This window comes from Rhamphochromis longiceps, linkage group LG6, assembly GCF_057381845.1.
Source record: "Rhamphochromis longiceps isolate RC_006_pf linkage group LG6, R_longiceps_female_GT1.1, whole genome shotgun sequence".
NCBI classification, from domain to species: Eukaryota; Metazoa; Chordata; class Actinopteri; order Cichliformes; family Cichlidae; genus Rhamphochromis; species Rhamphochromis longiceps.
The window spans coordinates 36555185-36568408 of NC_140562.1; the positions used below are offsets into that span (position 1 = coordinate 36555185).

A 13224-nucleotide genomic window follows, 5' to 3' on the forward strand; every position below is an offset into this window, starting at 1 on the left:
AAATGTGGATTCATATGTCATTCACTGCTGATAACATAAATGCCACCCCCCCACCTCCACCTAACTAATATTATTATGGAAATGTGTAAACCTTCCTTCAATAGATTTAATGTATTGCCAGGTATAGAAATTACAGTTGAGGTAAACAACATGCATGGGACAAAAAGAACATGGGAGCACAGTTTAGCTTTGCAAAGTAGCATCAGTACAAATCATAGCATTTCTTGAACAGATGAGACCAAAGTGGAGCTGTTTGGCCATAATGTACACCCATGCACATGTTGGAAAAAAACAAAAACAAAACAAACATAGCATATTAGTACTTAACACCACCTGTCAGCACAGTGGTGGACAGCTGATGATTTGTGCTTGTTTTGCAGCTATGAGACCTGGACACCTGTCACTCTTTGGTGTACAGAGAAGTTCATGGTTGGCTCAAAGTATTCTAGAGGCAATCTTGAGGCCATCTAACTGACAGCAGAAGCTTGGCCCAAATTGGGTCATGCAAAAAGACAATGAGTCCAAATACACCTGTAAATCTACCAAACAAAAAATGGCTGAAAAAGAAAAGAATTAAAGTGCTGCAAGTCCAGACCTCAGCCCAGTTGAAATGCTGTAGAAGGACTTTAAGAGTGGCTTTACTAGCTACTGAAAAATTATATATACTTACTACTCACATGAGTCTGTAGAGTCGTGTGATAACCCTTTCACGTGACTGTATATACATTGAGAATTAGTACAGATTTACACATGGCACTGTCCATCTGTCCTGTCAGCTTTGTGCCGGCTAACTGTTCTACAGTCCTCTGATGAAAACCTAAAAAAATAAGCTTAAACATTTCAGTTATTCCCTATTAATAACTTCTTTTTGCTTCCTCGCCACAAAAATGGTAACACCAAAAATACATATAACAAATAGTTATTTTAAAAATCAGCACTGGGCCATAACTTCACAACCAGTAGATTACCAACAGTAACCTGTCAGCATATTTTTAAACTGTCTAAGCTGGAGCTGGGCTCTGGAAACTGTTCAGACCAGATATAATGAGGTGTATTAAGTCAAGTCATATTTCAAGTGAAAAAGTCCATCTTGGAAAGTAAAATGAAGGTTAACACATGGGTTAAACAGTGGATTTTCACCTGTTAGCACAAGGTTAAAAACACAAGTGAGGTCAAAAGGCCAAAAAGACTTATTTTTAGCTTATATGAAGTCTGTGCTTAGCAGGTGGAGAAGCTGATAATAAGAGATTGCTAAACGACTCCAGTTTATCCATGTCCATATCTGTAATGAAGTGTGTTTTATATTTCTTTAAAGGGTTGCATATTATTGTACTGTGCATGTGAGCTTAGACCATACAACAGCAAAATAAACTTGAGCAACAAGTTTATGACATTACAGGTGGGTCCACATAGCACTACAAGCCACTGTTTAAGCAGGAGTAAAGTTTGACACTGCAGCCTGTAAATATGTAAACCCATGGGGCACGTTTAAAGAATTTGCTGTCATGTGGACTTGACAGAGATAGAGGGGAGGGGAGGTGAGCAGACGGACAACGGCTGGTCTGTTTCAGTCCAACACCAGCAGCAACAACAACAACAACAGCAGCAGCAGCAACGGTGCAAGGTAGGCTCGAACCAGAGTTGATATATCTGCGGATACAAGTCAGCCTAAACACTTCATATCAGCACAAACGTAGTGTGGCGTTGCTAAACCCTCTCAGCTTCGGTTCACAGTGGTTGTAATAAGCTAGCATTTCTCTGTTGTGGCACTGCCCCTCCTACCCCCGGCCACCTTCTCCCCCTCTCATCTCACCTCAGTGAAGTTGAGTCGGTTTTGGTTTCATTCAGTCGCTGCTTCGTCAGATTGCAGCCAGCCGAGCCGCCCGCTTCTGTGCATTGATATAACTCTGTCTTAGCAGCCGAAGGCTCGCTCCCAGCACCCCTACTCCTCAACCGGATGACACACTAATGCTCTGACAGTGGGACTTCCTACAAAAACACGTTTGCCGCACTGCCTCGCGGGAAATGTATTTTTTAAGGGCAGACTAAATACGAAGTATGCTAGTCCGTTTGTTAGCAGTATGAGTTTTTGTGTTGTGGCACAAGCGGGAAAGCATAACATCTACAAAGAAGTAAAGCGCAGGTAAAGTTTCCTATAGACTATATAAAAGTGTTTAGCCGTCAAAATTTAGCATAAAGTAAGACGGTTTTAGCTGTTAAGCTAGCAGCTAGCTTACCGTGCTGCTGTTAGTGAAGTTGGTTCCTTTTTGCTACAAGCTGCAATGTGGCCAGGGGTCCTGTGAGTGGCGCTTATGGACAAGGTAATACAAATATTTTTATTTTTGGGCTCTGGACAAAAAAAAAAAAAAAACACACACACACACAAAAGAACCTGGCTATATTTCTAGGACAGAAGTTGGACTACCACAAGAAATTCTCTAATATTTGGCGAATACAACTAGCAGCTTCCATTAACCCTACTGTGATAATCGGTTCTCAAACTTATCAAAATATAGACACCATGACAGGATCGGCTCCACACTGATGGTAAAGTGGTACCTTTGGGTCAAAGGCACTGCTCTAAACACTCTCTTTCAGTCCATCCAGCTGTTCAAACCTTCTGTTTGTGAGGGGCAGCCAATCAGAGGAAGGTTGGCTTAAAAGAGAGTAAAGGAAGATTATCAAGACCCAGTATAAGATAAATAAGGATTATGTTTCATTTGTCACTCATGTAAAGCCACATAAAGCTTAGTATGGTCTAAGAAAAAAACATGGATTTGGAAATGAGCAGATTTTGTAAGTTATCATTATTATTATTATTATTATGCAGTCCTGAATAAAATGTAATTATTTAGTGACTCTCTTACGACATCATTGTCGACTTCTATTTATAAGACAGTTATATTGGGGGGGGTTCAGTACGTCTACAGTTAAACTAATAATATAACCCTGACCCGTTTTCAGTCGCAATTGAGTATCGTGTAGGTTTTTGTTTATTGTTTTTTTTAGATTTTAAAAGTAAATTGGCAATTCCACCAGGAAGTGTAAGTGTAATCTCATATATCAAAAAAATATTGTTTTATTAACAGAGCGGAAGATTTATTTTTTAAATCTTCAAAATAAAATCGAGTCTTTGTGTTTATGTCATTCTTCCTCTTGCAGGCGAATTCAGCTCGTCAGCTCCACCCGCGATCCAAAAACTACGAATGAGAAACTAACTTCAGCAACAGTTCAATGCTTCACGTCCGCTGCAGCGCGCGGGTCTGTTATGTAGTCCGAGGTGTTATAATGACTTCTCCTTACTTCATGGAGAACAGGTCTGTTATGACTCGGAGTGCGAGTCAAACTGCTGGCCGCACACCTGCAGCCTCTCTCAGGACCAAACTCACCAACAGACGGAGGAACGAGGACCCGGTCTGCGCTGTGCCAGTGAAGGTGGAGGTGGAGGAGAAGAGCGTGTCAGAACTAAGAGCTTCGTCTACTCCTTTATCAGCCGGTAACGCTAACCACACAAACTGACCACGTACGTTGGTACACGTGGATACAAATTAATTAACTTGAGCTGTTTTGGTGGCAGAAGGCTATTGCGCTTGCGCATATTCTGGAGCAGGTTGATTTGCTTTGCTTACCAATTCTGCAGTTACACCTTTACATCTTAAAAAAGCGACTGGCAGGTGAAAACCAGGCTTTGTCATCACCTTTCTCGCCCAGTGTGCAGGAGTTATCAATGAACACTACAGGGCACAGAGTGAAAGATGTTGTTTCTTTTGTTCTGCGAATGTGAAATAGAAATAGGTGAAACAGGTGAAATAGAATTATGAACGTGCAGGATATAAGGTTTTGTGCATCCATAAGAGAAAACTGACCTTTACACTCAAGAGACAGATTTTGTACTTGCGACTGAGTCTGTGCTAATAAACAGGGAGTTCAGTTTATCCTGCACAAAACCCTGTTTACACTAATAAAGGTCGCTCTACAGCAGGGATGTCAGTCTCATTTTACGTCTTGGGCCACACACAACCCACTTTGATCTTAAATGGGCCAGAGCAGTAAAAAATACCCTTTCTGTCAGTGTAAAGATATTTAACTATGCATTTATAGAAAAAGAAGAGTCATTTCAACACTACACTTTGGTAGCTCATTGCCCAGACTACCCTTAATCATAATAAAGTGGAAACATTTGGGTATTTCACAGGAAATTTCCTATTTTTATCATTTTTTTTTATTTATTACTGTGCATACAGTGTAACAAAAAAAAAAGTACAGCCATCGACAGTGATCCAGTGGGCTGGATTGTAGTGTTTGCTGGGCCAATTTTGGCCCAAGGACCTTATGTTTGGCACTCCTGCTCTGAAGCATGTCTCTGTAATATTTGCCCTACTATATGAACATTTTGAGCCTCTTTGTTGCACCTCTTTGAAGGCTGAAACGAATAACTCTGTTCGAGAAGATTTGTTTCCACAAGATGAAATTCAAAAAATGTACTTTTTTGGGCAGACACGTTTTTGTACTCCGAATTGGAAATTGTTGTTCATGCCTTTATTTCATCAGGTCTGATTTTTTTTTTTTTTTTTTTTTTTTTTTTAGTTAATTATTGAATTAGAATTCATTGTTGTTTATTACTCACATCTGTTGGTAGTTCAGAATTCCACCGCAAGGCTTCTGACTAAGGCTACTAATAATAATAATAATGGATTGGATTTATATAGCGCTTTTCAAGGCACCCAAAGCGCTTTACAATACCACTATTCATTCACTCTCACATTCATACACTGGTGGAGGCAGCTACAGTTGTAGCCACAGCTGCCCTGGGGCAGACTGACAGAAGCGAGGCTGCCATATCGCGCCATCGGCCCCTCTGGCCAACACCAGTAGGCAGTAAGGTAAAGTGTCTTGCCCAAGGACACAACGACCAGGACAGAGAGCCCAGGGATCGAACCGGCGACCTTCCGGTTACAGATGCGATTCCCAACCCCCTGAGCCAATACTGAACTATCACATCGTTACTAATTCAGTTGCACTGGCTCTCTGTGAAAATCGTTCCACTTTAAGATTCTGGTTTTGACTTTTAGAGCTCTGCATAGTTGAGCACCAGTGTTCATCAGGTCCCTGAGGTCATGTGATCAGGCCCTGCTGGCTGTGGATCATATAAGCGTGTGAACTAAAGGAGATTGTGTTTGCAACATTGGCCCCAAGATTCTGGAAGTCTCTTACTCTGAGCTTGAGATCTGTTGTCATTTTACACAGTGGGCTCAGTATTTCAAGTCTCTTTCTTTAAAGGGTTTTTAGACAGTCTTAATGAGTTTATACAAAAACATGAAGCTAATCTGCTTGTCTGATTAGTTATTAGAGAACCTGCATTCTTTGTGATGACCAGCAGGGGGTGACTCCTAACTGCAAAAAAAAAAAAAAAAAGAGTCTAGTTATATAAAAGTCTGTGAGAGAACCACTTTACTTCTATCTTGATTTATGGCCTAAATAAACTTTTTTCCTAATAAACATTTGTTCTTAATTGTTAAGTTTCAAAATTTATTAAATACAACTTGATTTTCATTTTGTAAATAATTTGTCATAGCAACCATATGAACCATGATATGAACATTGACTCAATTAAGGTGAATGGGACTGAAAATGTTTTGCTTTTATAAAATAATGATAAAAAGACAGTGTGCGAAGATTATAGGGGTTTTTTGTTTGTTTGTTTTTTAACCAAGATGGTGAAATTATTCCAACATTCAGCATCTTTAGATGTTGAACTGGTTGGAGAAATATCTTATTTATAGTGATTTTCTTTTTGTGATTTTGTTTTGGTTTTTTTTGTTTGTTTGGTTTTTTTTTACATCAAAACTAGTCTTTGATTAATTAGATTATATTAGATATCATTTGTGTTTTAATTTTTACCTATGGTGCTTACTGTGGTGCCATGCTTCCGCTTGTTCAGGTCGTGAACTCCTCCACGAGGCACCGGTGCAACCAAAAACCGAAGCTTTAACGGAGTATCCACACAGCCGCAGGAGGAGACAGTTAAAGGTGGAATACGAGAAGGATGAACGTGTTTCTCCCATGAAAACTGAGCGCTGGGAACCTGCCGACTGGAGGAAACAGTTAGGATTCATTCGTGAGATGAGGAGCGGTCGTGATGCGCCTGTAGATAACATGGGAGCAGAGAAATGCTATGACATGGAGGCTCCTGCGCATGTAGGTGTGGGGTGGATATTTTAAGTCCCCTTAAATAGAACCTGTTAATTCCTCTGTTCCATCTGCAGGTGAGACGTTTCCAGGTGCTGGTGTCACTCATGCTGTCCAGTCAGACAAAGGACCAGGTGACAGCAGCAGCTATGCAGAAGCTCAGAGCACACGGCTGCACTGTAGAAAACATACTCGCTACAGATGATGAAAAACTGGGAAAACTCATCTATCCTGTCGGCTTCTGGAGGGTAAAACAGATGGTGTCCATAGCTGTTAGCACGTTTAATCAAATTTCAGTAAATAAAAGTTAAATATTAATATTAACCTGGTTTCTCAGCTGTGTTCTTTGTTGTGTCCTCTTGGTTTCTTACCTGTTCTTCTTTAGAATAAGGTGAAGTATCTGAAGCTGACATCAGCCATGTTACAAAAGGAGTTTGGAGGGGATATCCCAAGCAGTGTTGAGGGGCTGGTCCGTCTGCCGGGAGTTGGACCCAAAATGGCTCACCTGGCTATGGACATCGCCTGGGACCAGGTGTCTGGCATTGGTAGGGACTTCCATCTCTTAAACATGCAGAGACAATTGGCTAACCTCCCAGAAACTGATTAAGAAAAATTCTAGATCAGTGATTCCCAAAGTGTAGGCTGAAGCCCCCTGGTGGGCCGCAAAGGTAGTGCAGCTGAGTCACAGTAATAAATGGTAAATGGCCTGTATTTGTATAGCGCTTTACTAGTCCCTAAGGACCCCAAAGCGCTTTACACATTCAGTCATCCACCCATTCACTCACTGGTGATGGCAAGCTACATTGTAGCCACAGCCACCCTGGGGCGCACTGACAGAGGCAAGGCTGCTGGACACTGGCACCACCGGGGCCTCTGACCACCACCAGTAGGCAACGTGTGAAGTGTCTTGCCCAAGGACACAACGACTGAGACTGTCCAAGCCGGGGCTCGTGCCTTTCTCTTGATTGACCAGTCTACTAATTCCCTTATTTTTACCTCTATTAATAAGTGAAGACACATCAGTGGTTTTGATGTGTCGTCATATTTGATGTTTCTGCCGCATTGAGAAATCATTGGTTTGTAAAATGATGTATGCACTACGTTTGAGAAACTTCAGAAATTACATCCTTTGGTATCACACAGCTTTAAAACGAAAAATGAGCCTTATATTCATCGTGTAGTTACGACGCGTTGCAGGGTTCTTCTGTTTGATTGCATTAGATTTATTCAGGTGCACCGAATAAACTGGCAACTTAGAAGTATTGTGATGAGACTAGGCTTTCATTTGTATTGATCATTTTTGTCTAGGTGTGGACACACATGTGCATCGTATATCTAATAGGCTGGGCTGGCTCAGGAAGGCGACCAAAAACCCAGAGGAAACACGGAAGGCCCTTGAGGAGTGGTTACCCAGGTAACAGCATGACAACTCACTGCTGATCCGCGAAACCTGATTAACTTGTGATCAACAAACCTATAAAGATGTCCAGGATTGATTTAGATACGTACCATACATCAGCGCTGCCAGTGGTTAATGTTGACTCTTTAACGTTTGACTGACAGTGGGAAGCAATGAAAATCAAAATGTGGAAATCTGGGAATTTATTTTTAGAATGCAAAATAATAATCAGTGCTCAACAACATGCAGATCTCACTATATTCTTCTGATGTCACGATATACCAGAAATGACAATATAATACTACACTTCTTTGGTCATAGATTATACATCTGATATTGTGAGAGACCGACTCCCAACAAATAATAAACAGGAAATTATATTTTTTCATTTAATTAGAATTTGACAGCATTTCTTGATTAAAAGTTACTTTATCTTCTTTTAATAAAAAAACAGATGAAAGCAGCTTTAATTAGCAAATGTGAGAGCAGTCACTTATAAAGTAAAGAGATCCTCAGGCCAGAGAGCAGTAGATGTCATGGTGACCCATTTTCAATCCATGAAATTTGACACTTTTATAAAAATGTATTGATATGGTGATATTAACACCAGCACCAGTGTGTTCTTCTTAGAGTGCAGTGATATCATTTAATTTACTACAAAAATATGTTTCAAAGTGTAGTACTTCTGTAAAGTCATCAGGTGATGTTTCTCTGTTGCAGGGAGCTGTGGAGTGAGATCAACTGGCTGCTTGTGGGTTTTGGACAGCAGGTTTGTCTGCCCGTCAACCCTCTCTGCTCTGTGTGTCTGAACCAGCACAGCTGTCCATCTGCCCACAAGAACTCTCCAGCAAAGAGACCTAAATCGGGATCACCACGGTCTCCAAGTCCAACCTCCTCTTCAAAAATAAAAACTGAACCTAAACAGGAAGCAGCTCTTAAAGATGAGATGATAAATAAGGAGTTACTACCCACATCTGTTTCCCACACCACAAAGAGAAGGCTGAAAACCAAGGTTAATGTTTAAATTTTACCGATGTTTGTGATTTCAGCAGACAGTGAGCACAAGAAGACATATTATGTGTTTACTTATACAGATAGATTTAAAAACATGTATATAAGAATATATTTGACACTATAACAGCACCTTTAAAGGGTAAATATTTTTAATACTTTTCTTTTTTTTACCAAATAAAAAACATGTTACTAATATTTTGTGTAAAGTTTTGTCTAAGAAGAAGAAAATAAAATACAAAAATTATGTAAGTTTTATTTGTGTGGTGTCATAAACTACATTTTCTGAGGCGTGCAGTTTATAGCATTTTAATATTAATTAAAATGCTATAAACTGTACCTAAAAATATTGTACCTAGCATGTACAGGACTTATAGTTAGCATGCAGTATAAATTGTTTTTAAAACTCACATTTTGAGTCTAATATGAACAGGATATAAATTATGACTAAGAAACCTAAGCAAATACCTGAAAATTCATACTCAATTTATCCTGCACAGAAAAGGAAATAAACTGGCCTTTACACTTACATTTAGAAAGTAAGAAAGTAAGCTTCTGTTTGAGGGGATAAGTAGGAGCCAGGTGCTACTAATTAAATACACAAGATGTTTTAACATATGGCTAATTTGGCACATTCAGGTGTGCTTTAGCCTTGTCACTCTTAGGTATGTTGCAACATAAAGAACCTAAAGACTTTTGGAACAATGTCCTTCGGACAGATGAGACCTAAGTGGAAATGTTTGGCCATAATGTACACTTTTGTAGAAAACCAAATAACAGCGTGGTGGTGGAGAGAAGGTGATCTGAGCTGCTTTTGCAGCCACAGGACCTGGGCACTTGTCAGTCATTGAGTTGACTATAAACATATCTGTATATCAAAGTGGGCTGTTCTAGAGTCTAATGTGAGGACATCTGTCCAACAGCTAAAGCTTGACCCAAATTGGGTCATGCAACAGGACAATGGCACCAAGCAAAGCAGCAAATCTATGAATGGCTGAAAAACAAAAGAAGATGTTGATGTCAAAGAACTTTGAAGCCTAATTGAAATGCTATTGCAGAACCTTAAGAGAGATGTGCATCGAAGGATGCCCAGAAACCTCAATGAATTGCAGGAATGTTGTAAAGAGAGAGTGAGCCATAATTTCTCCACAAGAAGAAAGAAACTGATACATTTATACAGAAAACACTTCCTTCATGTTATTCTTGCTAAAGGCAGATCTACACACTATTGAAACATGGGGTGTACTTTGTTTTTCGCATGAATGCAGAGAGTCCTATGAAAGCTTTATTTCTAACTATACATGCTAAACTTAATTAAGCAGGAAGTGAAACTCTTATATGCAACATTTTTCTGAGAAACCAAATAGAAAAATAAAAAAGTCCCCTATGGGTTTGAGCACAGGACCATTTTGCTGTAAAGTAACAGTATTAATGACTGCACTATCAGCCTGCTCATAGACCTAACCAGAGCGCCCAGATAAAACTGTATGTATGCTGCATGCCATAACTCACCGCTTAAAGTGAAAAGACTTGCTTGTTAGTTACACCTGTGTAACAATATTTCTTCTGCAGAAGGTTTAAAAAAATGTAAGAACTTAACACTATGTAAGTCTTAAATATGCACGTACCTCGAAGCTACTTTGAAGTCTGTTTTAGTGATTTAGTTGATGTCTTTAACCAGAGCTGGCTGAGCATCTTGCTTAAGGGTCAGTTATATTATTAGTCAGGTGTGTTTACAGAAGCCTCCCTACAGTTCACTTGTTCACTTATTTTGCCTGTTTGATCGTTACTGTGCAGAAATATTTGCTTTCTTGGGGCTTTTTTGTTGTTGAGAAAGTTAAACGTTTTAATTCTAAGTTTAAGATGTGCACTTGAGACGAGAATCTGCTTCTTCATTAATCCCATGCAAACGCACACCTATCTGGAATAACCCTGACATATTACAAAACAATAATATGATTAATTTCCCAGAATGGAGTTGTAAAGGAATTAAATACTTAGAACATATATTAGAGGGAACAGAATTTATTCCATTTGACAGACTAGTTGAACAATATGGGATCAACAAGACAAGGTTTTTAGAATATCAACAAATTAAATCCATAGTAAAAAAGAAATTTAACCTCAGTCAAGTTGAATTACAAACACCACTAAGTGCGGCACATTTTCTTACTCTTAAATCCCCCAAATTATTATCTAAAATATACAGAACACTTTCTAAATTAGATGAATCAATATCCCTTCCTACTGCAAAGTGGGAAGCAGATTTATCAGTCAACCTAGACCAAAACTTCTGGTCTCAGATTTGCTTAAAAACTTTTAAATTAATTAAAAATCCCAGTCTGCAATTAATACAATACAAAATACTTCATAGAGTGCACTATACAGGTCATCGGATGTTCAAGATGGGCTTTACATCTTCCAACAACTGCTCACACTGTCAAGGCAATACACCAGACAATTACATCCACGCTCTTTGGTTCTGTCCACCAGTGCAAAAGTTTTGGCGCGAGATATGTGAAGACTTATCAAAGTGTCTGAAATGTAACATCCCAACTTCCCCCTTAGTGTGTCTACTGGGCAGCTTAGATAATGTCACTTCAGAAAAGAATATAGCCCATATGATCTTCACTGCCCTATGCATAGCCAAGAAAACAGTCCTCATGAACTGGAAAAATAAAAATAATCTTAATTCTAACCAATATAGAAATTATCTATTAGATTACATTAGTCTTGACACAGCCTCTGCCACCACATTAGATCAATTGCTCTGGGCCCCTTTTATCAGCTCCATCACCTAGTGGGGGTGGGGGGGTCATAGTTTGGTCCCGCCTTCACTGTTGTGATTGGTGAGGGGGTAGGGACAGGCTTAGGGCGTCGGGGGGTTCCCCGGAGGCATCTTCCTTGGGGAGCTCAACCCGGGGTAGCGGTCACGTCCGGTTGGGGGCTCTGTTGGCTCTCAGGTGACTGTTTCCTCGCGGCTGCGTGCAGCGGGGCTAGGGGAGGGTCTGTGCTGACGGACGTGGGTTACTGACCTGGCAACCTGGCTGCCCCTGGGTGGGTCCGGGATGGGCGTGAGGTTCTGGGGGCGCTCCGTCTCTGGGCTGGGGCCCGGGCCGGGCCTCGGGGGCTTGGGTCCTGGTTGGTGTGTTGCCGGGGTTGTGGGCGGGTGGGTGCATGGGGGCCCGGCCCTGGAGCAGGGTGCCGCCGGTGCGTCGAGCCGCCTGGGGGGCTCTTCAACTGGTGGGGGGGATGGTCACATCTTGCAGGAGCTTTCTTCTCTTCAGGAACTCTCTGCAGGAGGGGGAGATACAGGAGAGGTGGAGGAAGATCTCAGCCTGGGCGTTTACCGTCTTATGTAGTCTGGAAGATGAGTGGATGGTGGGGTGGGTGCAGTTTTCTCTGTGGTGGGGTTGGGTGGACTGTCCAGGGCTCTGTGGAGCCGGGGGGCGCTACTGCACTGGGCCCCGGTCTGATGGGCCTGGACCCCCCTTCCCTGGCGGGTCGCGGAGGGTGGGAGTGCCTACTGGGGTCAGCGGGGGAGCTGGCCCCAGGGAGGGGTTACCTGCCCCTCCCTTCCTTCCCTCCCCATCTCCAGCTGCCTCCCTCTTCCCGCTCCTCCACAACCACCCACACATGCAGGGCCTTGGAGTGGGGGTATGTCACCAGGGTGCAGAGGAGGCTACCCCCCCCCCCCGTCCCCGTCCCCTTCTGGCTGCCTCTGCCTCAATTTTATCCCACAACTTAGACATTCACATTATTCACACTCTCATTACACATACATATAGGATCTTGGGGGTGGGCACAATCACGGAGTCCAAATCACCATCAGGGTGTATACCTCACCCCTGACGTCGTTGCCCACCTCTCAATTTTAAATACACTTAGTCATTGAGGGCTAGCAGGAGGGACTATGCGCTTACCTGCTGCTCCTTGGCAGGTAGCTCCAAGCCCTCCTGGGTTTTAATTGCACCTTAGAACACATATGCATCAACACTACAATGAGCGGGTGGAGGGAGGTTTGGAGTCTTCTCCCACCCCCATTCTCTGCGGCCTGCTGGAGCGGGAGGGCTAGTAGGAGGAGTTGGCCGTCCGACTGCGGTCTGGGGTGTGGGGCCTCCCTGCTGCTGCGGAGTCGGGGTGGTCTGCCTCTCCCCACCGCAGGGAAAAGGGTAACACCACCTGGGTCTGGGTGCAATTCCCCCCTCCAGGGGCAAGGGTACCTAGACCCGGTTTGTAGAGTACGCTTGGGGAGTGTGATTGTGTGTACAGCGTCTCTTTATGTCTGTCTCCACGTTGGTTGAGTGTGGAGTGAGTGCATATGAGAGCATGAGGGTGGGAATGGATGTTTGTGTCTGTGTGTGCCTGTATGTCTGTGTCTATATGTCAGGTTGGGTATCAGACGCCACCTCTCTGGGGACACCTCAGGCCCTCCAAGGTTTGGAGGCCTATCTCCACCCACCACCACTTCCCCTGCCGGTGGCGGACTCCCTCAGGTGTCGGTGTGTTGGTGGTTCTTTGTGTCTGGGGGTGGGCGTCCGGGTACACACCGGCTCACTCCTTGGCGGCCGCTTGTCGGGGCCTGGGGCCTGGGGCTCGCTCGGGCCCCTTTGGAGGTGGGGTGC

At 42.5% G+C, this 13224-nt stretch overlaps 2 protein-coding genes across 5 annotated transcripts in view; one reads left to right on the plus strand and one right to left on the minus strand.

Annotated features, from left to right (window-relative positions):
- tsc2 (TSC complex subunit 2) overlaps positions 1-2264 on the minus strand; it is a 31636-nt gene extending 29372 nt beyond the window's left edge. Inside the window, exon 1 of one of the 3 annotated variants that reach the window (XM_085410477.1) lies at positions 2238-2264. The gene's annotated coding sequence lies outside the window, so the exon portion shown is untranslated. Of the gene's footprint in view, positions 1-1813; positions 1981-2237 lie in introns of those variants that run through there. The other 2 variants (XM_085410478.1, XM_085410476.1) reach the window with 2 other exon arrangements.
- On the plus strand, positions 2006-8851 carry nthl1 (nth-like DNA glycosylase 1). 2 transcript variants are annotated; one of them, XM_085410480.1, is made up of 7 exons: positions 2006-2143; positions 3163-3496; positions 5942-6198; positions 6267-6437; positions 6575-6734; positions 7498-7603; positions 8309-8851. In XM_085410480.1, the coding sequence occupies exons 2-7, from the start codon at positions 3235-3237 to the stop codon at positions 8610-8612; spliced, it is 1260 nt and encodes a 419-aa protein (XP_085266606.1). In that variant the 5' UTR covers positions 2006-2143; positions 3163-3234; the 3' UTR covers positions 8613-8851. The 2 variants fall into 2 exon arrangements, with proteins under 2 accessions (XP_085266606.1, XP_085266605.1); XM_085410479.1 differs by lacking the exon at positions 2006-2143 and adding an exon at positions 2185-2321.
- The last annotated feature ends 4373 nt before the right edge of the window (positions 8852-13224 follow it).